We start from the raw sequence: 26,974 nt of genomic DNA on the forward strand, positions 1-26,974 counted from the left end.
TCTGTGCCCCTCGGAACCCTGTCTTCCCGTCAGCCGTGCCTCTGCCGTTGTCCCTGCGCTTTAAGGTTCTGACCAGGTGGGGAGTCTGTACATCTGAGCATCCCAAACTTGCAGAGGCGGCGGGGAAGCGCTCATGGCCCCTGCGTGTCCGCCGCCCCCGGTCTTGCCCCTCGGGTGGGCCCTCCGCGGCAGCCAGCACTGCTTTGGCCTCCCGGGTCTCTTGAGAGAAGAATTTGGCCACGAAGCTGTGGCTTAATACAAAAGAAGCTGTTGATGAAGGATGTTGGAGTAAACGGTCCACGGAACGGAATCCCTCATGCCCAGGGCCCGAGGGACGGGCCGCCAGCTCAGGGCGGGCGCTGTGGTCTGGAGGTGTGGATGTGGGGCCGGTCACGCCAGGCACAGTGGGCGCCCTGTGGCCCCCTGTCTGAGGGGAGGGCTGCCCCTGTTCCCTCTGCCCAGCCTGCCGGCTCTGCTGCCTGGGGCCCCAGCTTCCCTGGGACCCTTGTGTCCTCTCAGTCCCCCCACCGACCATCCAGGGCCAAGCTGGCCCAAATCAGACTCGGAATGCAGCTTTCTCAGGGCTCCCGAGGGCTCTGTGCACAGGTGGACCAGGGGTGCTGTCTTTGGCGGGGCCGAGGGTCTGGGCTGGGCTCTGAGGACATCCCAGGGTCCCTCTAGTCCCCGCTGCCAATTCAGGCGCCCATGGGCACCGCCTGCCTGCCCCCCACACACTGCGGCCCCCGGGCTGGCCCCCAGGTCTGTGGTCTGTGACCTGCCTTAGGAGATGATCCTTCTAAGCTGTCTCACTGCTTAAAACTGCTTAACGGCTTCCGAGGAGCGGAGGGTCCAGTCCAAAGTCTTAGAGGGCTTGTAACCCACCCGCCTGGCCCTATCCCAGCCCCGAGCCACAGGGCCCACCTGGCTGAACCCCCAGGTCAGGGTGCAGACAGCAGCACCTCCTGGCAGGGACCCCCGCCCTCTGCAGGGCCGGACTTCCCAGGAGGCCGCCTGTGACGTGGCCGTGGTGAGCCACCCTCTGCGCGACTCCCACTCACCTTTCATTTGAGGCAGCAGAACCAGCAGGATCTTCAGAGAAGAGGGAGGGGGTGGCAGAGGGGGAACTGGATGGTGATGTGTCCAGAGGAACATGGGGGACCCTGCCCACTCAGGCCCGGTGCCTGGGAGCCCTCCGCCATCTGGCCACCTGCACGAAGTGGACATCAGCTGCTGCCCCTGTGTCATCGGTACCTCCCCCTCCAGGCAGGCTCTGGTCCCCAGACTGCCACGGGGACGGTGACGTGCTGCTGGCTGTCCTTCCAGGGAAGGGATGGGAGAGGGATGCCTGCGTGAAGGTGGCCAGGCCGTCAGCTTGCAGGGCCCGTAGGGTTAGCAGGCGGGAGTCCTGGGACTCCTGTGCACTATTTGGGAGAGAGTCACACAGAGACACGAGTCAGGTTCCACGTGGCGGCCGGGGCTCGAGGGCTCTGTGCCTGGCCGGCTACTGCTGGTTTCTCCTGATTCATCCCCACGTTTGGAAAAAGTAAAATGCTGGGCTTGCAGGTGTCCCCAGTGTGGAGGGGCAGAGGGGGAGCCCGGGCCTGGGGGAGGGGTCCCCGGCCCCTACAGACCTGGTGGGAGCCACTTCTGGAGGGATTCTGACAATCAGGGCGTGGAGGGCGGGCGGCGGGGCCTTCCGGTGATGTGCCGGGCACAGCTGGGTGTCCGTGTTCTTGTGGGACCTCCTTTTGCCCCCCCCCGGCCGCCCATGGCCCCCGTCCCCGTGGGCTGGTCTCGTTGCCAGGACCACCCTCTGCTGCTCTGGGTCTGCCCTCAGCGGGCACCGTCCCCACTATCCCTGCTGATCCCGTACCACTGCCTCCGCCTACTCCCCACGTTGGTCTGTGGCCCAGATCAGTCCTTGTGGCAGCCGTGCAGAGCTGTGAGAAGTGAGTGCCCGACGAGCAGGTCCCCAGCTGGGATCGAAGGAGGTGACGCCTTGTGCCCTGTAAACCGGGGTCCTTCTGGCCTGTCTGGTACCGTGGTTTCATACATTTTTGTTGTATTGTTTCGAGTGCCATCCGGTCTGGTGTTTGTACGTGCAGGGAGGCTGTGAGGTCCCTCGCGGGGAGCACGCCTGCGTCAGGAAAGCTCCTTTGGTGCTGGTTACAGAGCCGCTGGCCCTGAGCTCAGTGAGTGAATCCGCGGTGGACACTGAACGGAAGCAGACACAGAACCAGGTCCTGTGTTGATCAGGCTGGCAGCCCCTGACCCTGTGTCCCTTAGAAGCCGCTGGGTATTAGCAGACACCGTAGACCGCAGTCACAGAGGGGCGTGCCCTGTGCGTGGGATCCTAACACTTAGAGTCAGGTTGGTAGGGGCGCCTGGTGGCTCATGACTCTTGATTTCAGCTCAGGTCATGACCTCACAGTTCGTGGGGCCCAGCCCTGCATCAGGCTCTGGGCTGACAGCTCAGAGCCTGCTTGGGATTCTTTCTCTCTCCTCTCTTTCTGCTCCTCCCCTGCTCACTCTCTCTAGAGTCGGGCTTGTTGAGGTCGGGCTTGTACGTAATAAGTGCTTTCTCGGGGACAGTCTCTGACTCTGACAGGTGGCAGGTGTGTGCCCACCTCCGCCCTTGAGAACATTTCCACGGCCCCACGAACTTCCTCCTCGTCTGTTTTCTGAGCCCTTGCTCCCCCCAGCTCGCGACGGCCGCGGGCCTGCATCCATTCCTGCTCGTCTGCGTTGTGCGGCAAGTCCCGGAAGTGGAGCCGCACCGTATGCGGCGTTTTGAGCCTGGCTCCCCTCCCTGAGTGAGCCGTGGCCGGCGTTCCTGCCCGTGCCAGCGGCCGGTGGACAGTTGGGCCTGTCTTCGTCCGCTCCGGCTGTGACACAGGTGGGGCCGCCTGTGACGGACACATTTATTTTTCACGGCCCGGAGACTGGGGGTCCAAGGGCAAGGCTGCAGCAGGTCTGGCGTCTGGCGAGGTCGCTTGCCTGGCTGAGGGGACCCGCTCGTGACCTAGGCACCCCCGAAGGCCCACCTCTCGGCACCATCTCCCGGGGGGGTGAGGGTTTCCGCGTGAATTTTGGAGGCACGCAGACCCTGGCGGGGCCGTCCTCAGTTTTGGGCGATGATGAGTGTGGACTCCCGTGCTGAGTCCTGCGTGTGTCCTGACTTCCGGATGAAAGCGCCCAGGAGTGGGGCTGTGTGTTTGGACCGGGAGCGCGGATTTCACTTGGTGACACACAGATGCCGCGTGGCGGGATGGCCGGGCCATCTCGCGTCCCGCCGGCACCGCTGCACCTCGGCTCCCCCAGGGCGCGCCGGGCCTGGGCTGGCGGCCTCCCCCGCGGAGCGGCCTTGAGCTTCTGCTCTCCGGGCAGGTGTGTGCGCGGGCCTTTGCCCCGGTTTAAAAATCGGGGTGCTTGTTTTTCTTCCTGTTGAATTGTGGGAGCTGCTTTCACGCTCTGGTTTTCAGGGGCGTGTCTTACAGGTTTTCTCTTTTATAATGTGTGTATTTGGTGCCTTCACAAAACCTGCCTGGCCCAGGCTCACAAAGACTCTCGCCCTGTTTTCTCATACAAGTTTCATAGTTTTGGGTTTTACTTTCGAGTTTGTGATCCATTTTAGGTTAAATTTTGTGTGAGGCCAGGGTTGGGGCTCTCACTTTGTTTTTGGCACATTCATGAGCGTCCATTATCGTTTGTTGACATTGTGAGTGTCGGAGCCTGGGCGGCTCAGTCGGTTGAACGTCCGACTTCGGCTCAGGTCATGATCTCACGGTTCGTGGGTTCGAGCCCCGCATGGGGTGTGCTGTGGGATTCTCTCTCTCTGCCCTCTCGCACTCATTCTCTTAAAAATAAACATTAAAAAAATGATCTTCCTTTCTCACCGGACGTGCTGGCTCTGTCATCACATCGGTTTGCCACGTGTCCACGGTTCCTGCCACTGGTCCACGTGGGCAGCCTCGGGGCCAGGACTGTGGGCTCTCGGGCTCATCCCGCTCCCTGGCTGCCGAGCCTGTCGGGATAAGTCGGCTCTCCCGTAGATTTTCCCCACAGAAAAGCAGCAGCGGAGTGCGGGTCGGGTGGTGTCGAGCTGTTGTAGGTGGGTTCCGAGAGGGTGCACACTGCAGTGTCACTCGGACGCTGCGTGGCTGGCTCATTTGCGGGTAGCCTCTGGCTGCTTTTGAGCCACGCCGGCGGGCTGAGTGGCAGGGGCTGGGGTCACCCGCGGCCTGGGGTCGGGGTGAGTCTCCGTGCTGCACCGTCCCCTCGCGGGAACCGGGGGTCGGGGGGCAGGCAGCACGTGTGCATCGCGTCCCCACAGCTCAGCGCGGACAGTTGTCAGCAGAAGCACAGGGTCTCCAAAGGAGCGGCTCCTCGCAGCCAGCTCCCCACGGGACCATCGGGGCTGCATGACCTCGGGACCCCGGTGCCTCCTCCCACCTGGTCCGCACATGCCCCCCTCCCCCCAGTGTATTTCTCTTGGGAACCCTGGCTGGGACCCAGGTCTCGCACGTGACGTGACTAGGCGGACGAGGCTCCAAGCTGTGCTTGGTGACAAGTGTGAGTCCCTCCTGCCTCATCGAACCCATGCATCAGCGTGACTTTCCTCTGACCTCATGGACTAACACACCATCACTTCTGTGAATTATTATTTTTTCTAATTTTTATTTATTTTGAGAGTGTGCGAGAGCAGGGGTGGTGGGGGCAGAGAGAGACAGTTCTGAAACAGTTTCCTCGCTATGAGCCCGACCGACGCAGGACTTGACCTCGGACCCCAAGATCATGACCTGAGCCGACGGCCGGTCGGGCACCTCTGGGCAGTCCGGTTCACAGAATTCTTGTCCGTCTGAAGTATAAGCTGGTGTCTTCCTTGCCCCGTCAGGCAGCTCCATGGTGCAGCCACAGTTAATTTTTTTTTTTTTTTTTAACGTTTATTCGTTTATTTTGAGGCAGAGATAGAGGAAGACCGAATCCCAAGCAGGCTTCGTGCTGTCAGCACAGAGCCTGATGCGGGGCTTGAACCTGCGAACTGTTGAGATCATGACCTGAGCCAAAACCAAGAAACAGATGCTTAACCAACTGAGTCACCCAGGCGCCCCCTGGTTGTTAAATTTTAATTTCTTTAAAAACAATATTTTTTTTTAACATTTATTTTTGAGAGAGACAGAGTGTGAGAGGGGGAGGGGCAGCTAGAGAGGGAGACACAGAATCCGAAGCAGCCTCCAGGCTCTGAGCTGTCAGCTCGAACCCACGAACCGTGAGATCATGGCCTGAGCTGAAGTCAGATGCTTAACTGACTGAGCCACCCAGGTGCTCCTTATTGTGACTTCTTAAATTCAGGGCCGAAACTGAAGTTTGGGGGGATGTGAAGGACTGCTCTGAACCACCGTTTTCACCGTGTGCCTTTGGAAACTAGTTCTTGCCGCATACGTGGTCGGGGTCTTTTGTGAGGTCATCTGAAAATTATGTAAAATTGCACGTGTGCGAACTTCTGCTGGTCAAGCCATTTTGGTGACAACTTACGTCTGAAACTCCGGCCTCTCTGGGTAGTTTCCTCAGCGTCCTGGTTACGACGAGAGGCAGATCTCCGCCCCCATGTACAGGGACCTCATCTAGGGCTCCGACAGTGCTTCCGGACCCCATTCACGCCCCGAGGGACTTTCTGTGTTTCCAAAACCTGACTGCCAGCAGCTCCCGCGTCCCCTGCTGTGGAGGGTCTCCTGCTGCGCCACTGTGGGCCCGAGGGCTCCTTGAGGCCTTCATACCCCTCCTTACAGTTGGTTACAACAGAAGCGTTCACACCAAAGTCAGCGGAAGTAACGAGCACATCAGGCTTTCAGCCGGCCTCTCCCAGTGATCCATGGACAGTGCTTGGTTCTCTGGCCACCACCCGTGACCATGTGCCTGAAGCGTGCTCACCCGACCTCGTGTGCATGTGGCCGCACATCCCCAGTGAGCCGTGGCTCACCAGGCGTGGGACTCCCAAGGGCTTGGGGTTACCCCCCAGGAGCAGGTTAGGGGCCATACTCTCCTTTGGGACATGCGGACATGTAGGGTGTGGACAGTCCAGGCCTTCCTGTCTGCTGAAAGGAGAACGTCAAGAAGAAAAACCCGATGGAGCTTGGCGTAGGTGAATGTGCCCAGGAGAGCGTATGCTTGCCCGTAGATACCGTGCTTGGCCACACCCGCCGCGCCACACGTCAGCACTTGATGGGCATCGCTGTCAGTCTGGATGGTGCTCGACGCTGACTCTGGACCGCGGGGAACCAAAAGGTCCTCCCCCAAAACAGTTCAGTTCTTCTCAGTAGTAGGCTTGTGTTGTTCCGAGAGATTGTGTTTGAGGGGTGCCTGGGCGGCTCAGGACCTGAGCGTCCGACTTCGGCTCGGGTCACGATCCCATGGTTTATAGGTTCGAGCCCCGCGTCGGGCTCGGTGCTGATGGCTCGGAGCCCGGAGCCTGCTTCGGATTCTTTCTCCCTCTCTCTCTGCCCCTCCCCCACTCATGCTGTCTCTGTCTCTCTCTGTCAAAAATAAATTAAACATTAAAAAGTTTTAAAAGAGTCATAAAAGACTGTGTCTGGTTATTACTGTTTCGTTTTAATTTCATCGATAAAGGTGTGTGGGAGTGTTGCGTTCGTACCTACAAAATACTCCTGGTGCAGCGTCCTGCCCTGCAGTCCTCAGGTCTTTGCCACCTGGCCCTTGACCGTGCCTGCATTCTAACCTGTGACCCCTTTCTTCGCTCATTTTCCTCCCCAGTGTTTTGTAGTTGCCAGATCCGTGCGCAGGGCTTTCGACGTTTGAAGATCCGTAGGTCTTTTCTCAAATGGATACTTAGGTTTTTAATGCTCCTCGGGCCTATTGTAAATAGTACCGTCCACGTGCTGTTTTCTGTTCTGGGAGCTGGCTAAACCCTCATTCGTTTCAGTGGCTTTTGTGTGGACTCTGGGAATTTCCGTGTGGACAGCATGTCTTCTGCAGACGGAGGGCCCTTCCCGGTGTCTGTACTTCTCTTCCTTGCGGACTTTGGCGACGGAGTGTGCACGGCAGGGAGAGCCGATGTGCTCACGTCACTCCTGATTTTGGGGGGAAGGCGTGGTTCTTCATTGTCGGGTGTGACGTCAGCTCTAGATTTTCCACGTGCGCCTTTTATCGGGTTGACGACGCTTCCCCTGATTTGCAGTTTCCTGAGAGAGTTTTCGTCGGGAGCACGTGTCTGTCCTGCATCCACTGAGACAGCCGCACAGCCTTCCTTCCCTGCCCGGCTGCCACGGGCTTCGGTGTTTTCAGGGGGATCCCGGTGGCTGCGACGCATCGTCCCCTCCGTGTACGCCTGGCCTGGGTGTGCTGCCGCTTCCTTGAGCCGCTTTGTTGTCCCGCGCTCTGTGGCCACGGTGCTGGCGTCGTGGCCGCGAGGGCTGGTGGGGACCGTTCCCTCCACGTCCCTCCGCGTCTGCTCTCTGGACGAGCTGGTGTCAGATCCCACTCCTGCGTCTGGTGGGTTCCCCAGTGACGCCGTCTGGGCCTGGAGGGCCGTCTGTCTGTCTGTCGTCTCTTTTTACGTTCTCGGTTGACTTTGGAAGGTGTTTTATCTATGAGCCCAGTTCCTTTAGCAGACGTCAGGGTACCGGCTTCTCTGCAGACAGCTCGGGGCTTCGTGTCTGTGAAGCATTGCTCAGTCTTCCCCGGGCTCCGTTCCTGGCGCGAAGCCGTGCCCAGTGCCCGTCGCACCCCTTCGCCCTCGTCCCCGCCCCGGCGTCCCTAGCTCGGGTCTCTGGCTCCTTGGTCAGCCCACCCTGGGTGTGCCCGCTTACCGGTGCTGCAGTGAAGCCGCATCCTTCCTTTGCTTCCTCTCTCGCGGTTGTTTTCACTCGTCCTGCGTTTGGCTCGTTATCTGCGGTCTTGCGTCGCTCGGTTTCCCGTCACCCGCAGCGTAGCCGACGCGCAGCCACGCGCGCTCCTCGAGTGCGCGGTTCTGTGAATTCGGGGGAGCGTGTGGGGCTCTGTGGCTCCTGCTCCCCGGGCCCCCTGCCCGCCACCCTGGGAGGCGCCCTTGGAGGGGTCGGCCGCTGGAATCGTGGGCGGCTGGGTTGTCTCCGGGTTGGAGTGCACGTGAACGACATTTTTGGTTTAACTCGTTCTTTAGTTGCTCGGAACAGAAGCTTAGAAGATCACCGTGAGACCGCTGTGTAAACAGTGCGTTTCCTAGACGTAACTTGTGGTGGAGTCCACCCGTTCCGAGCGTGCAGCTCCCTGAAGTTTCCTCCTTTGCAAGCTGAGCAGCTGCGCCACGCTCCGCACTCAGAGAATTTCCGTCTCCCTCAAAGCGGACCTCGCGCCCGTCCACGGCCCCTCCTTGACCCCTGTTTTCCCCTAAGCCACGAGCATGCCCCTGTGGGTTGTTGGCGTCTTTGCCTCTTGGTCCCGTGGGGCTCTGGTGAGGGCACGGCCGCGTCTGATGCAGCCGTGTCCTCCGGCCGTACCGGTGAGCCCCGCAGGCGACACGTGCTTGTTCGGGCCCCTCCTCGGGGTCCCAGGCAGCCCGGGTGGGCCGGGCCGGGCCGGGTCCTTCCGCAGAATCTGTGCTCAGTGGGGGCATTGGGCCGTGTCCGGGCCTTAACCGGATTCCGGCTCAGGCGAGCCTCCCGACCAGCCGTCCCCCCGCAGGCCTGCCCTGTGGGCACCGAGGGGCAGGCGGAGGCGTCCCCGGCGCCGAACCTCCCCCAGCTTGCCTAGGCGTCAGCCAGGGGGCCCCGCTGGCAACTCGGTGGTCTCGTGGCCATCCTGGGCTTTCCGTGTGAGCCTCCCAGGGCAGGTCTCCCCGAGATGGAGCCTGAGGGAAGCCCGTGCTGACCTGGCATTCTGGGGGGCCCGCCGGGTGGTGGTAGCTCGTCTGGGCCTTGCTCCTCTGGCACCCGACACCATCCTGACCCCAGGCCCTGGCCTCCGCTCACTGCCGGGGGCTCATCGGGGCAGGGGGAGGAGATGCAGGGCCGTGGTGGCCCCCCGCCCAGCATGCTGCCATGGTCTCTGGGGCTCGTGGTGGCAGTGTTTGGCTGTCCTGCCCGCCCAGCCTGTGTGACTCAGGGCCCACCTTTCAGGCAGCAGTGGCCCCTGGGAAGCCGTCCCCAGGGCGGAGCTGCAGTGTGGTACCCCCAGCCCCTCCTGGGAGGATAGAGCTCCCAGTGGGCGGCTGGTGTAGGGCCCCAGGGATGGGGGTTGGGGGTGGGCTCCTGTCTGGGGCGGCCCCCTCCCACCTCGTCTTGAGCCCGTGCCCAGCACCCGCTGACATGTCTCTGGTTACTTCCTCTCCCCGCTGGGACGGTGTGGACCCCATATTCTTTGTGTCCTCCTGTTCTCTGCTCCCCAGGGCTCAGTGCTGTGGGTGACACTCTCTCTTCCTGTTTGCAGACTACGTCTATTTCGAGAACTCTTCCAGCAACCCGTACCTGATCCGCAGAATCGAGGAACTCAACAAGGTAGTGTGAGCATGCGTGTGTGCGCGTGTGTGTGCGTGCATGCTGGGGGTCCTGCTGGCGGGGGGGCTCTGGGGCTGGCCACAGACCCTCTGGTAGCTTTGTACCAAGGCTCACTTGCCTGGAACTGGTTCCCATCCTTGGAGAGTCGGGCGATGGCGCCCCCGTGGCCTTGTGACGGGTGTGCCTAGCAGGGGCTCAAACGGGACAGGAGCGTCCCAGGGGTGTCTGGGCTGGAGGTTCCGGAGGCCCCGCTGTAGAAGGAAGGAAGCTGCCTGGGCAGCCACGGTCCCCTGTGGGCCCTGCCCAGACGTTGCCTCCTTCCTGCTCACGTGCACCGTCCTCCCCTCCATCCATGTCCCTGGAGCCTCTGGCAGGCCCTCCCAGGCTGGGCGGGCGTGGGGTGAGGCCATGACTGGGGCCAGGCGCTGGGCCCACGCCTCCCGTGTGTCCGCTGTGGCCACGGCGCAGGGGCATCGGGTCAGTGCACTCCCTGGCCCTGTGGGCCCTTCCCACCCCTGGTTCCTGGGGGGGCAGGGCTGCGGCGGTCACTTACTGGCCATGGAAGACCTTGCTGTGCTCTTCGAGGCCCTCCCTGAAGCTGCTTTCCTCAGGCTTGGTGGCAGTGTGGCTTGGGATGCTCGGCAGGAGGCGGGGAGGGGTGAGAAGGCTGGACTTAGCGGCACCTGTGCCCCCAAGAGCCTCCAGCAGCGGCAGCACCGCAGGAGCGGGGGGGGGGCGGGGGGGGGGGGGAGCCTGTGCCCTGAGGCCGGGTCCGCAGGTCTCAGGGCCGGGGCGGGTGACCAGGACATGTTGAGGCCACTGTGCTGCCGGGCCCTGTGCCCCGCGGGCGCCTCGCTGGCAGGAACCTGCTCACAGCGGCCCCAGCGGCAGGGGCCCCAGGAGGAGGGGCGGGCGGCATCCTTAGCCGGTCACCCACCCACACGTGTCAGCTTGTGCTGACTTGGGTCACAAGGAAGCAACAGAGAGAGGTTGCTTAAGGGGCAGTCGCGCGAAAGCGCGTGGCTGGGGGAGGCGGGGGTCCTTCCCCCCCCTCCCCAGGCTGCCAGCTGGAGTTGCCACTGACAGTGGGTTTTGCAGCCCGGGGCAGGTGACTATAGATGGCTGTAGGTGGCCTCGCTGACCAGGCTGGCGCAGTCCCTGCCCCTCGCTTGGGCTGCGACATGGAGAGCCCGTTGTGTGACCGGGAGGCACCGACAAGAGCAGGGGCGGTTGCCGATGTTTGTCAGCTCTGAGCCTGATCGGACCCCTGGGTTTGTGTGCCTGTGGACCCCCTTACAGGTCAGGTCCGGGTGGGGGCAGAGAGACCTTCCTGGGGTCACATGTAAAAGGACAGGGGCCCCGATGGGGTGGGAGGACAGGTCAGGTCAAGGTGGGAGGGGGGCGAAGAGACTTGCCTGGGATCACATGTAAAAGGACGGGGTGGCCTGCAGGCTCGGACGCTGGTGGGCACATCTTCAGCCCCCATTAGCCTCCCCCTGCCGCCCCACGGAACGTGGGACTCAGGCCTGACTGAAGTGGATTCTGGAGCCACTCAGAGTGGGGCCAGGCGAGTGGGTCCCAGCAGGGGCTGCAAGGGGGTCAGTTTGCAGGCCTTCCCTGGTGGTCCCACCCTGGCCACTGCCTCCCCCCACCCGAGCCCTGGACCCCAGAGCAGTGTCCCCCATGCGTCCCTGGTGTGTTCCCCACATTGTCCCTTGGGCGTGGTCACGGGGGAACGGCCCAGGGGAGCCAGGTGTTCAAGGAAGGCCTTGAATTTTAGTAAAAGCCCTGTCTGTACTGGGGGGGTAACATCCCTGTCCACAGAAAGGTGGAAGGTAAAACCTGGAGCTGTTGGCAATAAAGCCAGAGCCCAGGGTTAGGTGATGAGTTGAGGGTGAGCCCAGGCCCTGCCTGAGAGGTGGGACAGCAGGTTGGGGCCCAGGCAGCACTGGCACCTGCAGACAAGAGTGGGTGAATCAGCAGGAGGGTGGTGGGGGGGCAGGGGCAGCGCACTCCCCCCCCCCCCCCACTTCTCTGTAAGTTGGAAATGATTCTAAAACGAGTTTTCTTTTAAAACCTGTCAAAAAAGCCACAGCAGTGGTCATACTGGTTCAGGGGTCTGCTCTTTGGGGACCTCTTCTTGGATATTACACCTCCTCCTATGAAGCCTAGCCTGTGTTGTGAGGTGGCGGGTGACAGAGGTCCCCACCCCTCCCAGGACTCTGGGCTTTTGTAAACCTTCAAAGTAATTGTCACATTTTCTTCTCAGAACCCTGCCTGAGTCTCTCTTGCACTGGCTTTGTCTCCACGGGAAGTTAGGTCCCGAAGGGGCTGGAGGGGCTGAAGGAAACCGTGGGCTTGAAAGAAAAGGGGCGGGGCCTGGCGTCTGGGGTGTGGGAACCGGGGAGGGGTTGGGGGGGGTGGTCCTGGGGTCCTGGCGGGGAGGCCGTCCTGGAATTAGAAGCCAAATTTTGGAAGATTGGTGTCTGGCTTTGTGAGGGTGTGTGGAAATGTCAGGCCCAGCACAGCCCAGAAGGCGGACGAAGAGGGGTCACGGACCCCAAGGGGGAGGGCCTGGGACCCACGCGGAGAGCCCCTGCCCCCCAGCTGCCAGCCATCCTCCTGGGCGTGTCAGGGAGAGGGGTGCACGTGCTGGGTCTCCAGGGTCGGGCCTGGGCCGGGCCACCACGAGTGGGGGCCGAGGGCTGCGCCCCACAGACCCTGCCAGGCGAGCTCCGTGGTGGACCTGGGCCCTGAAGACAGCAGGCCGCCCTCCGGCCCCACGGATGAGGGGGCGCCGCTCCCGAGCTCACAGGTCCAGTGGCTATCGTGTCAGACTTCGCCCTTGACGCTGCCGCGGCCCTGACGACGGTCCTGGGGGGCGGTCCCCGTGAAGCCTCTCCTCACCTGGAGCCCAGCAGGCCATCCTGGGAACCATTTCTAGGAGACACTGTTCCACGTGGGCCGGCCCCGTGGCCGAGGCAGCTTTAAGCGTCTCCCAGCACTGAAGCCGTTTACGAGGGCGTGACTGCCGTGGGGCATGCGGCGCGCACTGGACACCAGGGCGTCCGCGGGCTCCAGGGAGCGTTCGCCGCGGCTACCCTGCTTTCCTGGAAGGTGGTCGGTTCTTCTAGGCGGAGGGTGGTCTCCTAGCCTCGGGGAGTGCCCGGGGCTCAGTGTGTGACACATCACCAGACTTCCTAAGAGGCTGTTGGCTCCGTGGAATGAGCCGGACGGTCCACACTCGACCTAGAGACGACTTCGTTTAAGGATGTAAACGCTAGAACGCTGCACCCTGGGAAGGTTGGAGTGGTGGTCATGAGCCTGGTGTCATTGAAGGTTCTGGAAGCTCCCGTTAGTTGAGGAAGGGTCTGTTCCTAACCCTAACCCAGGAGACTCCCTCAGCGTCTTGCTCTCTTCCCGTGTTGGTCAAAGTCTTTGAAAGCCCTTGAAGGCGTCTTTGAGCCCTGGGATGGCGGCATCGTCCCCAGGGCACGCATCGGCTGCTCCCAGCCCCTTGGGGGCTGCTCCCTGGCACCGGGGTCAGTGGTCAGCTGGCCTTGGTCACACCCAGAGGGGTGCTGGAAAGGCAGGGTGTTCCAGGAGCCGAGGCACAGCCGCCTTTGGCCGAATGTCCACCAGTTGCTGGCCCTGAGCAAGCAAGGCCTGGGGGAGGGACACGGAGACCAGCAGAAGTGAGCCCCGGCTGGTGGGCTGGGGTCCACCTGTGTCCTGGAGACAGCACAGTGGGGAGAGAGGGAAGACAGACCTGGAGGGAAGGGGCACAGGGAGGGGATTGGCAGGGGAGACAGGTCTGGAGGGGAGGGGCACAGGGAGGTGGATGGGGGGGGGAGACAGATCTGGAGGGGAGGGGCACAGGGAGGGGGGTGGGGGGAGACAGATCTGGAGGGGAGGGGCACAGGGAGGGGGATGTGGGGGGAGACAGGTCTGGAGGGGAGGGGCACAGGGAGGGGGATGTGGGGGGAGACAGATCTGGAGGGGAGGGGCACAGGGAGGGGGATGTGGGGGAAGACAGACCTGGAGGGGAGGGGCACAGGGAGGGGGGTGGGGGGAGACAGATCTGGAGGGGAGGGGCACAGGGAGGGGGATGTGGGGGGAGACAGACCTGGAGGGGAGGGGCACAGGGAGGGGGATGTGGGGGGAGACAGACCTGGAGGGGAGGGGCACAGGGAGGGGGGGTGGGGGGAGACAGACCTGGAGGGGAGGGGCACAGGGAGGGGAGTGGGGGGAGACAAGACAGATCTGGAAGGGAGGGGCACAGGGAGGGGGGGTGGGGGGAGACAGACCTGGAGGGGAGGGGCACAGGGAGGGGGGTGGGGGGAGACAGACCTGGAGGGGAGGGGCACAGGCCGGCTGGAGGCGTCACTGCCCCGTATCTTCCCGGGCACGGCCCCTCCTGTGATGGGTCTGTTCCTGGTCACACTCAGGGTCCCATGTGAGAGTCGGCCCTGCTGGGGGCTGTCAGTTGGTGGGGGGCGGGGGGAGGGGGGTAGTCCTCAGACCCTGCCCTGCTGTTCCAGACCGCCAACGGGAACGTGGAGGCCAAGGTGGTGTGCTTCTACCGGAGGCGGGACATCTCCAGCACCCTCATCGCCCTGGCTGACAAGCACGCCAGTGAGTCTGGGCCTTTTCCTGCAGGGCGCGGGGGCCCACCTTCCCCGCCCCCTCCCCCGGGGCCCAGCCCCCGCCTTCCCCTCCTGCGTCCCCCTGGGCTGGCCCCCACCTCCCCCGCCCCTCCCTGGGTCGGCTCGTGGGGTCCTGGGCTGGTGAGGCCACCTGTCCTGTAGCTGTAACCTGGGCTCTGGGCTCATGGGTCTCTGTGCTCGTCCCCCGGGGTCCCCTTCTCTGAAAGGTGGGCCTGCTGTGTGCTTGCTGCAGGACTTTTCCTGATATGATCGAGCCGTCCTGGGATGTTTCAGGGAGGCCAGGTGGGAGGGGGCTGCAGGGGGCAGGGGCGAGGACTCTGCTGGTCCCGCTACACCTCACTCCTTTCCACTTGGCCAGGAGGTTTACACTGGTGTCTGGAAAGTGCTTTTAGAACCAGAGTCTCTCTATTTGTAGTTCAAGCCTGAGTCTTGGAGTCACTAATGTTGGGGGGGCTCCCAGCAGCCTGGCAGGAGCCCTGAGGTCTCCCTCCCCATCGGTGGCCAAGGCTCCTGATGGAAAACAGGCATCCACTGGGGCCCGGCCTGCATCTGCTCTCACGTACGTGGGGGTGCGGCTGCCCGTGTGCACCTCCAGCCCCGGGTCCTGCACGGCCCCTCCCACCAGGCAGCGAGGGGAGGGGTCCCAGACTCTCCCTCCTGGGATGGGGGGGGGGGGGGGCACACCAGTGGTTGTGACTGTGACTGACCCTGGCTCCCAGGTGCTTGCCTACAGGGCCATCCAGCCAGGGGACAGGAACCGTTCTTAGGGAATTTACCGGGTATCGTTCCTGCATGGGTGAAGGCCTCCCCTGTGCCCCCCCCTCGCCGATCAACCCTGGTTCCTCTGGGTGGAGGTCCAGACACGGGGGAGTCACGACTTCCTGGTCAGGCTCCAGGTCAGGGCAGCATTCAGGCCAGGGACCCCCTCTGCCTGTGTCCCCAGCACGGTGCTGTGAGAGGCAGGACGCCCAGGCCAGGTCGGCCTCCTCCGTGGGTCCTGGAGGGGTCAGAGGGTGCTCCAGGACTGGGTCTCCCAAGGCTTCAGGGGCGAGGAGAGAAGCAGTGAGGTCTGGCATGGGGGGGCCGCACCCTTGCCAGGATCAGTGCAGCCTGTTCTGTGCTGGCCTCGCCTCGCCTGGCCTCCCAGGAGATGTCCACCGAGGGGACGTCTGTGGTCATGGGGAGGCCGCGGGTCCAGGCTTCGGTGCATGTCCTATAACCGGTGGCCTTCTTGTGACACAGGTGGCTCTGTGTCTAATTGTGGACGATGAAGCGCCCCCGGGAAGCATACGTTCTCGATCTTCAGCCCCAAAGCCTGCACCCACCACCCCTGCCCTCCTGGCTGTGGGTGTCGGGGCAGAGAGCCGAGGGTCTCAGGCCCACAGTCTGGAGGATTGGTCTGTTAGGTTGCTGGCCCTACAGACATCAGCAAGGGTGGTCTCTGTTCCATGCCGCAGGGTGGGAGGGACTTTGAGGGGTGGGCTGGCCAGACCCCGGTGTCTGTGGCCCAGGTTGGGTGGAGTTACTGTTGACTTGCGGTGTTGATGCTCGAGGATCTCTTCCCCCGTGTCCGCTGCCTCGCCCAGAGCGACCGCAGTCCTCACCCCCTCAGTACGTGGTGGCACACCGTGGCCTCAGGGCCGGGCTCTCCTGCTGCCAGGCCCCCCAGAGGTCAGCTCGTGGCCAAGAGGGCTCTAGGAAGGACCTGGGGGGCGCTGTTGCCAGGACGACCATGTTGGAGCTTCTGGGAGGGCAGTGGCCTCCGCGGCTCCCCAGAGCGCTGTCCCGGGGTGCATGTCATGTGTGACAGGGCCCAGTGAGGCCGGTGGCATGGCCTTGTCAGGGCAGGGCCCTGTGGTACTTTCTGGGAAGCCCCGTGCTTTGTGCTGGCCGCTCTGTCTTGCAGTGGTGTTCCCGGGAACCGTGTTGCATGGGGCTGTCTCTGCTCGTGTGTCCCTCCGTGAGCTCGCTGTGGCCAGGGTGAGGCTGATCCACCCTTCTGCCCAGGCCCCAGCCCAGCATCGAGGGGAGGGTGTGAGGATACTCTGGGGTTTCCCGGGGACCCTTCTGGTGAAAGGGAGACACCCAGGGGGCCCGCTGCTTGGTCAGGCAGGCCCCTGGCCCACATGGCCAGTCAGCTGCTAGGGTCTCTTCTGGGTCTGGGTGCCTGAGACAGAAGCCCTGCCCACCACTGCCAGGGCGTCCAGCCCCCAGCATGGGCCAGGTGTCCCAGGCCATGTGGGCATCCCCGCAGCAGTGAAGCCCTTCCTGAGGTCTCCCAGCCACCTTTTGTTCAGCCCTTGCCCCTTGTGGGGAACCACAACAACCTCCTCAGCCCATAGCGGACGTGGCCGCGGCCCCCTGCCCTGAGACTTGCGCGTGCACACACGCTCACACACACGCACACGCCCGCACGCACAGGGCTGTCCTGAGACAGCACCCGGTTGCCCTGGGAGAACGGCAGGCACAGGTGATAGAGTAGGCTGCAGGGGCTCACGGGGTGTGTGTCAGCCCCAGGGGTGCGGTGGGAGTGCAGGGCCTGCCTGTGCCTGGGAGGGCCGGCCCCCGACGCGGCCCGGGACCAGGACGCACTGGATCCCAGAGCAGGGTTTTCTGCACCACAGGCTGCCTTCCCCCACCTTGACCCCCTGGGTTCCTCGAGACCAAGTGCCCCAGTGCCACCCACACCCAGGGGTCCACCAGGCGCGAAGGAAGGCTTGGAGCACAGGGGCTGTGGGAAGCTCGCTCTCTCCCCGTCTCCTCAGGTGCTGATGTGGCCCAAGCCGTGGCCACTCCTGGGGCCCCTCCTTGCCACTGCTGATGGTGGCCATGATGGGTGGGGGTCTCCCAGCCACTGTGGGGAGGGTCCCAGGATGATGGTCTCTGGCCCTGTTCCTAGCCATGCTGCCTGGGCCCACGGTGCCATCACAGGACTGCCGTGAGCATAAGGTGGGCTGGTTGGCGGGTGTCTGGACAATGGCAATGTCCCCCGGCTGGGGGTGCATTGTGCCTGTGGGTCTGCAGGAGTGGGCAGGGCAGGCAGGGGAAGACAAAGCCAGTGGTGGACACTCGGACTCTGGTGGCCCACACGCCTGGAGCAAACACAGGACCACCTCCCCTGGTGTCCCTAGCCCGGGGCCTCTGTCTGAGCCGGGCGGGGGCTGGGGGGGGGAGGGGGGGGCTGGGGACTCCCTGCAGTCACCACAGGGGGGCAGCAGAGGGCTGTAGCGGGTGGGGGGGCGGGGGCGGAGGCGGAGGGAGGGCCCAGGATGGAGAATGGGGTTCCCAGATGTTGCCCAAGTGCAGCAGCCCCTGTGGGGTGGCCAACCTCTGCGTGTCCCTGCCCTGGCCCCCTCGTCCCCCGCACCGCCCCAGACTTCCACCGTGTCTCCAAGGTCCCCTGATCCCTGGTACTGTGTGCTTCCTGTGGGCACCAATGTGCCAGCTCCGGAGGGGTGGCTGAGGGCGCCTGGGTCAGCACTCTGGGAACAGCAGGTGCACTGCCAACCTGACCTGGGGCTGCCCCGGGCCATGGGTGGCCGGGTGGGCCAGCAGTGCTCTGTTGCTAACCTGCCGTCTGGGTACCGTCTGTCTGTCTGTCTGTCTGTCTGTCTGTCTGCCACGTAGCTCTGTCAGTCTGCTATAGAACCGGACCGGGGGCCGACAGCGGCGAGGAAGGTGAGAGCTGCCTGTGCGGGAGGGTCCTCACGAGCCGGCTGGGCGGGTGCCAGGCTGGGGGCCCTGGGGCGGCGACCTCATGGGAAACCCTCGCCCCCTCAGGGGAGACGGAGGAGGAGGTGGAGAACCCCGAAACGGCAGACCTGCCTGAGAAGCTCAAGCACCAGCTGCGGCACCGCGAGCTGTTCCTCTCGCGGCAGCTGGAGTCACTGCCGGCCACTCACATCAGGTACCCAGCGGCCCGGCGGGTGCCCGGGGTCCACCCTGCCCCTCTGACGCCTGCCCTTCTCTTGCAGAGGGAAATGCAGCGTCACCCTGCTCAACGAGACAGAGTCGCTCAAGTCCTACCTGGAGCGGGAGGTGAGGCTGGCCGCCCCGCCCCCTGCCAGCCCGCAGCCACCCCGCAGGGGCTCAGCCAGGGGTGTGTGCCCCTGCAGGCCACCCGCTCACACCGTCCCTGGGCCGAGCCGGAGCCAAGGCGGCCAGGCCACGGAAGGGTTCCTGAGTCTGTAATATCAGCATCGTCAGTGTTGCCAGGAGTTGGGGCCGTGGGACCGCCTCCTGGTCCCACAGACACGCATGGGGACCTCATGCGCTTGTGGGATGGTCCCCACTGATGCCACCCCCAAGTTGTGACAGGTGAAAATGTTCCCAGACAACGGGTTTGTCCCTGGGGAGCTGCATGGCCTGGGCAGAGCCGGCACTGAGGACGTGGAGAAGGGGTCTGGAGGGGCTGGGACGCTATGAGAAGGACAGGTTGGGGCAGGTGAGGGGGCTGGCCCGAGGCGACCCGCTCGTTCTCAGCCCTGGTCCCTTCCCACCATGCAGAGCCCGGCTCTTTGGGGAGCTGAGGTCTGCGGTGGCTGGGGGACGGGGTGCAGACGTGGGGACGGTGGTGCGGCCGCTCTCAGGCTCCTCGCCGGGAGTCAGGGAAGCCACCGGGGGGGGACAAGTCCCCGGGTCAATCCTGCCGAGCGGGCAGGGAGCCACCAGCCAGGGGACAAGCCAGCCCCAGGTCGGTCCTGCTGAGTGAGCCAGGAGCCGGTGGCGGGTGAGAGCCGTCCGGAGGGAGCCGTGGTGGCAGTCTCACAGGATGATCTGCTGTGGGCTGTGGCCCGCGTGTGTCCCCGGGGCGGGGGCCTGGCCCTTTGCCGGTGTCCCCTCGCCTGCCTGGGGAGCGCGTTGTCCTCAAAAGCGTGAGGACTGGCCGCTGAGCCGCGGCGGGAGCGAGCCCTGTCTGCACACGGCCCCTCAGGCCTCAGGGAAGTGGAGCAGGCAGGGTGGCTACAGGGGGCCCAACAGAGTTGGGGGCCTAGGGCAGCAGAGGGTCACCGGAACACCGCAGGGCGAGCCCCGAGGGTGGGCCGGTCGGGCCTCTGAACTCGCTGGAAATGAGCAAAGCGGCTCGGCGCGGTTCCTGAGAAGCACGGCCCTAGGCACGGAGTCCAGAACCTTCTGTGGCCCCGTGGTGCATCCACGGTGACGGCTGCACGTGAACTGGGCCGGACGCTCCCTGGCCACGGCCTGCCAGCCTGTGCGGCGTGGGGTGCTGTGTTCCCGCTTCCTCACGGCCCCGCGGCGGCGGGCTCCAGGTGAGGCCTCTCTGGCGCCCTGCTGACGCGGTCTTGTGTGCTGTTTTTCAGGATTTCTTCTTCTATTCTCTAGTCTACGACCCCCAGCAGAAGACCCTGCTGGCAGATAAGGGAGAGATCCGCGTGGGGAACCGGTACCAGGCGGACATCACTGACCTGCTGAAGGAAGGTAGGGCTCTGGGCCGCCAGCAGGGCGTCCGCGCACCAGCTGCGTTTCCTTTGCGCGGCTCTTGGAGCTTTGTTTCCAAAAAACTTGGTTGGATGAATTGGCTCGCCTTGCCTCTGCCGGTGGGCAGCGCCCTCCGGGACTCCGTGCGCCCCGCAGCGACCGGAGGGGCTGTGCGTCCTGTCTCGGCAGGAGGTCTGGCTACGGCTGAGGAGCAGCTGTGGGCGGCTAGGGTGCTGGTGGCCGGGGCTCACGGGCGTGGAGCCCACGCAGCCCTGCGTACTCTGCGCCCCTTGAGTCTAATGGGCCGCCCGTGGCCGCCATCCACTGGGGAACCACCCCGTGGGCCTCCCCGGCCCCACCCCTCCTCGCAGGTGCCCCTACCGGACTGACAGCTAACCCCAGGGCCCGTAGGCCGTGATGATCTCCTTGGGGGTCTTCCTCACTTGAGCTCCTCCTGTGGCGCCAGCCCGGCCTCGGTCCTGTGTCCCACCCGCCCCCCACTCGAGGCGCGGTCTTGGGTCTCCCGGCCCTCAGTGAGCTCCTCGGGACCGGTGTGTGCTCTGTATGCAGCGAGCTGTGTGTTGGGCCAGTGGGTCTGGGGTCCTGGGGCCCCTTTCTCTCCTCCTTCCCTCTCTGCTGCTCTCTCAGGACCTCTCTCTGCAGACGTAACGGGCTGTTTCTCTGAGGCCGATTTAGTTTTTTAAAAACGTCTGGTCTCGCCTGGCGTGTGTTCTTTTCTTTTATGCGCATACGCGCCCCACCCCCACGTACATGCCCACGTGACGTACGACACGCATGCACACGCGTGCTCACACGCATGTGCTCACAGACACGTGTGGACGCGTGCACACACATCCGTGCATACACGCTCACACACGCGCGCTCGCACGCTGGCTCCCCCTTGGCTGGTGGTGCGTCCAGTCGGAGGTGAGGCGGCGCGCGGCCGGGGACCTACGCCAGGAAGCGCACGGGTGCCCTCCGCCCTATGTCCCGCCCTCTGGTCCTTGGCCGCTTCTGGGGGCTGCCCGGAGCCGCACGCTCCCCACCTCCTGCCCACCCGTACTGTTCCGCTGCTTGCCACGTGACGGTGTCCCCGTGGCAGCCCCTGTCTGCTGGTAGCCTGACCGCGGCTGTTGCCGGGTCCCGCCTCCCCGGCCCAGCTGAGGGCGACGCGTCTGGTGGTAACTGGAGAAGGACCCCGAGCGGGCGGCTCGAATGTCAGCCAGCCTCAGTTTCCTGGGCCGTGACCCGGGTGCTGGGCAGGAGACGACCTCGGCCCCTGACCCGCAGGCCCGAGAAGGCCGTGAGGGCTGCCCCGGCGGTGCCGGGCCTGGGTTGAGCGGCGCCGGGCCTGGGTTGAGTGGTGCCGGGCCTGGGTTGAGGGCTGCCCCGGCGGTGCCGGGCCTGGGTTGAGATACCCCCGCCCCCCAGCTCCTGGGTGCTGCGGCAAGGCGGGCACAGAGTGAATGAAGGCACACGCTCTCCCCTAACACATTTAAAGTCTAACGCGGGTGCGCAGTGGCACCCAGCAGGTGCCGGTTGCAGCTCGTGGCCCTCAGACCGTGGAGGCCGGGAAGTGTTGGACCCCAGATATTGGGGGGGCGGGGTATCTCAAGGGGAGTCCCCCTAGGAAGGGCACTGCCTACAATGTCAGGAACATCCCACCTGTGCTCCGCCTGTGCCTCACAGCAGCCCGCGGGCCCCAGCCACCTGTTCACCCAGGCTCCCCGGTGGGCTCCCTGGGCACCGACTTCGTGGGATGTGCCCGCGAGGGCTCCTGCGCGTGGTAGGGAGCCCATTGCCGCCACAGTCAAGGGGAGCGAATGCGTCTCCTACACGTGTGCAGCCTGAGGGCCTGAGCTGGTTGCGGACGTGGCCTCGGCCAGGGAGCCGGACGGGAATGGCTGTGAGGTGTTCACCCACAAGGGCTGGCCACGTTGGGACGCCAGCTGTTCCCGGGCGTCTCCCGCAGCTTCCGCTCTGTTCTCCGTGAGTGTACTTCCCGCGAAGCGGCTGTGCCTGCTGGGTTCAGGAGCTCTGCCCTCGCGTCTGCACAGGACGCCGCCCCGACCCTGGAGTCTGCAGTGTTGGGAGCGGCCAGGGGGCCAGGGGGTCACATAGATGGAGGATAAACTGAAATGCAGCCTTTTGGGTACTGTGAGGGGCCCTTGGGTGGCAGACGCCAGCACTGGACGAGGCCACGTCAGAGTCCCCCGACCTGGCCATTGAGTGGACCATGTGGCCCCGTGGCGTCTCTGGATCAGGAGCTTGATTAGACCCAAAGCAAGCCTCCTCTGCCTTGTCCCCACACCTGGTTGCTTCGGGCCACAGGCGCTCCCCAGGCCCCCAGGCGCCTCCTCAGCCTCCTCCAGAGCCAGGCTGGGATGCTCTGTGTTTGCAGAGGTGAAAACCCATTGTGTGCTGAGCAGACCTGGAAGTTTGGGCCGACAGCAGTGTGAACGTGTGCTGCAGCCTTGCACCCCGGGCTCAATGAGCCCTCCCGAGTCCCAGCAGAGGCAAGGGTGTGTGTGGCCCTGCAGCCGGGAGGCTGATCCCCCAGGACCCTTGGCTCCAAAAGGCTGCAAGCCACGGGCTCTTCTTAGGGTCCTGCTGGCAGCCTATCACGCGTTTCTCCTAGGTGAGGAGGATGGCCGAGACCAGTCCCGACTGGAGACCAAGGTGTGGGAGGCCCACAACCCCCTCATAGACAAGCAGATCGACCAGTTCCTGGTGGTGGCCCGGTGAGTGGGCCTCAGGGGCAGTCGGGGTTCTGCCTGGACCCCAGGCACAGGGGCTGAATGGCTCCCCTGCCCCTGCTGGCTGGGCCCTTTGTGGAGACACCCCCTTCCCCAGTTCCAGATAGGTCCGGGCAGCCTTTCTCGTCCCTGCTGCTCTTAGGGGCTGCCTGGGCTGCTGCGGAGGCCCTGAGGGTCCTGGGGGCAGCTCTGGCTTTGAGGGGCTGGCCCCGTGCACCTGCCTGCTTACCTCGGGGCCTTGCAGGCCAGGCACGGACAGGGCTGGTCCCCAGGACTGAAGGACTGGATAGAGTTGCTAGGCTTGTGTCTGGATGGGCTGTGGGCTATTGTCCTGGAGATGGGGGGTAGGTAGCTGAGAAGGGAGGACATGGCCCTTAAGACCCGGGCCTTAGAGCCACAAGGGAGGCAGTGCTCCAAGAAGCAGCCTTTGCTCCAGCAGACCCCCTGGTGGAGCCCTGGGGCTGGGCCAGCGGGAGGGGAGGCCCGGTGAGGACACAGGTGCCCCCTGGGCACACAGTGCCCAGAAGGCTCCCATGCATCTCCTCTGGACCCTGCGCCTTCACTGTGGAGGGAGGGCCCTGCAGTGAGCTGGGGAAGTGGAACCCCAGGCAGTGGTGGCCAGCGGCAGGCTCTGTCCCTGGTACCTGGGGCCTCCTAGCCAGCCGTGTCCTCTTATCTTGGTGTGCTCCGGGTTTGGCCAGGGTGCCCTCTGTACGTCGGGCTCCAGTGGTCAGTGTCTCCCTGCCCCCACCCCCCCAGCTCTGTGGGCACCTTCGCAAGAGCTCTGGACTGCAGCAGCTCCGTCCGACAGCCCAGCCTGCACATGAGCGCCGCGGCCGCCTCCCGGGACATCACCTTGGTGAGGGGGCTGCATGCTGGGGCGTCTGCACAGGACCCCGTCTGGTTGTTGCCGGAGCCAGCTGTGTCCGGGCTCCCGGCCGGTGGCTCCATGAGGCTGGGGTAGTCCATCCATCCCGTGCCCTCCCGGAGAGCCCACCGGGCTAGGCGTGGGAGCGAGCCCCCCTCCATCTCTCCTGTGCCCCCGCTGCCTCCTGCGACTGTCCTCATCTCTTCCCGGGTGGGTGGGCTGGCCAGCCCTGCCTGGGGCGTCTGCGGGTCCTCGCAGCAGCTGGGACGTGACCCGGGTGACCTCCGCGTGTCCTGCTACAGTTCCATGCCATGGACACGCTGCACAAGAGCGTGTACGACGTTGCCAAGGCCATCTCGGCGCTGGTGCCACAGGGCGGGCCCGTGCTCTGCAGGGACGAGATGGAAGAATGGTCCGCCTCGGAGGCCAGCCTTTTCGAGGAGGCCCTGGAGAAGTACGGGAAGGACTTCACGGACATTCAGCAAGACTTTGTGAGTGCCACATGGTGGGCTCGGGGCCCCACTCCCCAGGGCCACCGTGTGTCAGCCCCACCGTGTGTTTGCGGCTCCTGGAAGGCGGGGCCAAGAGCTGCACCTGCTGCCAGGTGCAAGGTCAGCGGCGCTGGGCATCACGCTGGGCGTCACCCCGGGCTCCCGGCACTGACCTCTGTGCTTGTGTGAGTTGATGGCTGCTGTTAAGCAGCTGAGCTTGTCTTTAGGCGTCTTTGTATTGTGTCCCTGGAGGGTGTCCCTCCTGGGAATGACTGTCCGAGCAGGGCCCGTGCCCTGGGGGACCCCTCCCAGCCCTTATGACCTGTGAAAACACACACTCGTCTAAAAGGAGATCAGCCTCCACCCCAGCGAACCCAGTGGGTCGCCGGCAGGACCTCCAGGTGGGGCTGGGACACACAGGCAGGCCAGTATCTGATGTAGCGTCACAGGTGGGCTGGCTTCTGGGAAGCCTCCGGAGGGCAGACGGGACCCGCCAAAGGTGGAGGGGCCCAGCGGAAGGGAGAGCCGCTGTCCTGACGCGCCCAGAGTCTGACAGGAGTAACTCAGAGTCCCAGATACAGGGAGCAAGGCCCTCTCAGGAAATAGCAGCCGCTCGAAGACGGGGCCGCAGATGACGCCCAGCCAGGCTCACGTGGCAGCCACAGGACGGGGGCCCCAACTTAGAGACCACGCTGCCACCTCCGTGACAGGTTGAGTGGACGCAGCACAGACGGGTTTCGTAGCTAAATCCCTGCCACGGACGCGCTTCCTCTGTGTTCAGAGGACGCTGTTTCCGTAGGCAGAGCAGGAAGGGCTGGCCCGACAGGAGCCCCTGGGGTTCAAAGCTGGTGCCGGAAGCAGCGGTGTGAACAGAACTTGGGAGTTGTGTTGCTGACGCTTTGGGAACTTGGAGTCCTTGGGAGGGGCACCGCTAGGCCCGCGTGTGCAGGGGAAAGGGACTCGGGGGCGGGGGGGGGGGGGGGGTAGGGAGGGGCCCTGGCCGGGGAGGGAGGGGCCCTCTGCGGCCTCATGCCCCGCCCTCTCGTGCAGCTGCCATGGAAGTCGCTCACCAGCATCATCGAGTACTACTACATGTGGAAGACCACCGACAGATACGTGCAGCAGGTGGGTGCCCGTGGGGACGCGGGGGACACGGGGCCGGTGGGCTGCCCTCCCCTGCCTGCATCCCCTCACACGTGGCTCCTGTTTCCAGAAACGCTTGAAAGCAGCGGAGGCGGAGAGCAAGTTAAAGCAAGTGTATATTCCCAACTAGTGAGTGAGCCCTCCACCTGTCCACGTGTCCACGTGTCCTCACCACCCTTGGGGCTGCAGACCGGGCAGGCCCCTGTCATCCCTTTGGCCGCTGGGGCGGGTGTGGAGTGGCTCTCAGGAAGCACGGGCTCCAGGACTCGAGCCCACCCGGCCTGGGGCTCCACTTGGAGCTGAGCACAGCTCTGGTGGCCAAGAGACCGCCTGCCCTGGGCGTGGACGGGGGCTGCCAGTGCCTGACAGCCTCAGTTTCCGGGGAGCTGCACACAGGCGGCGTGGCACTCCCATGACGTCCTCCCTCTCTCCCTTACCCTAAGTAACAAGCCAAACCCGAACCAGATCAGCGTCAATAACGTCAAGGCAGGCGTGGTGAATGGGGCCGGGGCGCCAGGCCAGAGCCCTGGGGCCGGCCGAGCCTGCGAGAGCTGTTACAGTAAGTGCCCGCCGCCTGGCATCGGGGCCCACCCCCAGCGCTGGGCGCCCTGCACCGTCCTGGGGTCCTGGCCAGGGCGGGGGGCGGGGGTCACTCCCTGCCCGGGGAAGCCCTCGTCTTGGGTCGGTGGGGCGGCTCGGCGGGGGGCGGGCGACACTGTGGAATGCTCTCTGCCATCACTGGTTCTGCTTAAGGACCCGTCTATTTCCAACTTTGTTGTTCGTAGCCGCCCAGTCTTACCAGTGGTATTCTTGGGGTCCCCCTAACATGCAGTGTCGCCTCTGCGCCTCTTGCTGGACATATTGGAAGAAATATGGTGGCTTGAAAATGCCAACCCGGTTAGATGGAGAGAGGCCAGGACCAAACCGCAGTAACATGGTAAGTGGGCGCCCCTCCCCGCCCCCACGCGTGGCCGTGCGCCCGGCCCGCGGTCATGGCGCTGTGTCGGGGCGGCGCGCCCCCTTCCGCAGAGCCCCCATGGCATCCCAGCACGGAGCAGCGGGAGCCCCAAGTTCGCCATGAAGACGAGACAGGCCTTCTACCTGCACACCACCAAGCTCACACGCATCGCCCGGCGCCTGTGCCGAGAGATCCTGCGCCCGTGGCACGCGGCCCGACACCCCTACATGCCCATCAACAGCGCGGCCATCAAGGCTGAGTGTGAGTGGCGCCCTCCCTCTCCGTCCCGAGCCCTGTGCCCTGTGCCCTGTCCCCGCGGGAGGGGCGTGCCGGTGCTCTGGGGGTGCCCCATTGGGAGCTCTGGCCCCGGGCCCCTCTCACGTATGCCGGGCCCCCACACACAGGCACAGCCCGGCTGCCCGAAGCCTCCCAGAGCCCACTGGTGCTGAAGCAGGCCGTGCGGAAGCCTCTGGAAGCTGTGCTCCGGTACCTAGGTAAGCCTACCCCAGCCCTGCACGGCCAGCGAGGCCAGCCAGCGGCCGCCTGTGGGGGAGGGGGCATGCCTTCCCACAGCCCCCGACCGCTGCCCAGGCCCCTGAGCTGCCTGTGTGTTGCTACAGCCTGTAGGGGCCTGGGGGTCCTGGGTTTGGGTTGGACACACCCAGGACAGGCGCCCCCTGCAGACACCCACCGGGGTTCTCCACCGCCCGTCCCTGAGGGAAGGCCCACTGCGGGGTGAGCTGAACCGAAGCACCTGGCCAGCAGCTCCCAGCGCGGGCTCTGGTGGCCTGGGGACCCTCAACACCTTGGCCAGTGCCCTTTGCCTCAGCTTTGCCCCCCACTCTGCCAGCCGTAGGCGGCTTGTCCTGGGGGCTCAGCCAGCGAGCTTGGGCAGGAGGGAACAGAGCCAGCCACCTCTCTGGGCTCGGGGCGGGGTCACGAGTCAGTCCCTCCCAGCACGGAGGTGTCTGACCTTCTGGGAAGGACATTCCAGAACCGTGAGCTAAGTGTGTTCCGTGTAGACACGAGTGCATTTGGCGTCATCGGATGTCTAGGGTCTGGGGCTTGGGGCTGGGCCTCAGCCCCCCTGAAAGCCACGAAGGGCTGGGAGGCCTTGGCAGGTATGAGCCTGAGCCTGCCGTGGCCAGCCCTCAGTGGGGC

The 26,974-nt window shown here is 64.5% G+C and overlaps 1 protein-coding gene across 7 annotated transcripts in view; it reads left to right on the forward strand.

Moving 5' to 3' along the window:
- The window catches only part of MTA1 (metastasis associated 1), a 35,198-nt gene that overhangs the window by 3,647 nt on the left and 4,577 nt on the right, over window positions 1–26,974 (forward strand). For 3 of the 7 annotated variants that reach the window (XM_058740507.1, XM_058740508.1, XM_058740509.1), the window contains exons 2-16: window positions 9,424–9,491; window positions 14,033–14,126; window positions 17,786–17,836; window positions 17,939–18,065; window positions 18,133–18,196; window positions 19,480–19,597; window positions 22,236–22,338; window positions 23,113–23,212; window positions 23,524–23,712; window positions 24,763–24,837; window positions 24,926–24,984; window positions 25,299–25,414; window positions 25,641–25,792; window positions 25,885–26,074; window positions 26,218–26,307. In XM_058740507.1, coding sequence (XP_058596490.1) covers window positions 9,424–9,491; window positions 14,033–14,126; window positions 17,786–17,836; window positions 17,939–18,065; window positions 18,133–18,196; window positions 19,480–19,597; window positions 22,236–22,338; window positions 23,113–23,212; window positions 23,524–23,712; window positions 24,763–24,837; window positions 24,926–24,984; window positions 25,299–25,414; window positions 25,641–25,792; window positions 25,885–26,074; window positions 26,218–26,307 — 1,596 coding nt within the window. Of the gene's footprint in view, window positions 1–9,423; window positions 9,492–14,032; window positions 14,127–17,785; window positions 17,837–17,938; window positions 18,066–18,132; window positions 18,197–19,479; window positions 19,598–22,235; window positions 22,339–23,112; window positions 23,213–23,523; window positions 23,713–24,762; window positions 24,838–24,925; window positions 24,985–25,298; window positions 25,415–25,640; window positions 25,793–25,884; window positions 26,075–26,217; window positions 26,308–26,974 lie in introns of those variants that run through there. The other 4 variants (XM_058740510.1, XM_058740511.1, XM_058740512.1 and 1 more) reach the window with 2 other exon arrangements.

This window comes from Neofelis nebulosa, chromosome 7, assembly GCF_028018385.1.
Source record: "Neofelis nebulosa isolate mNeoNeb1 chromosome 7, mNeoNeb1.pri, whole genome shotgun sequence".
Taxonomy (NCBI): domain Eukaryota; kingdom Metazoa; phylum Chordata; class Mammalia; order Carnivora; family Felidae; genus Neofelis; species Neofelis nebulosa.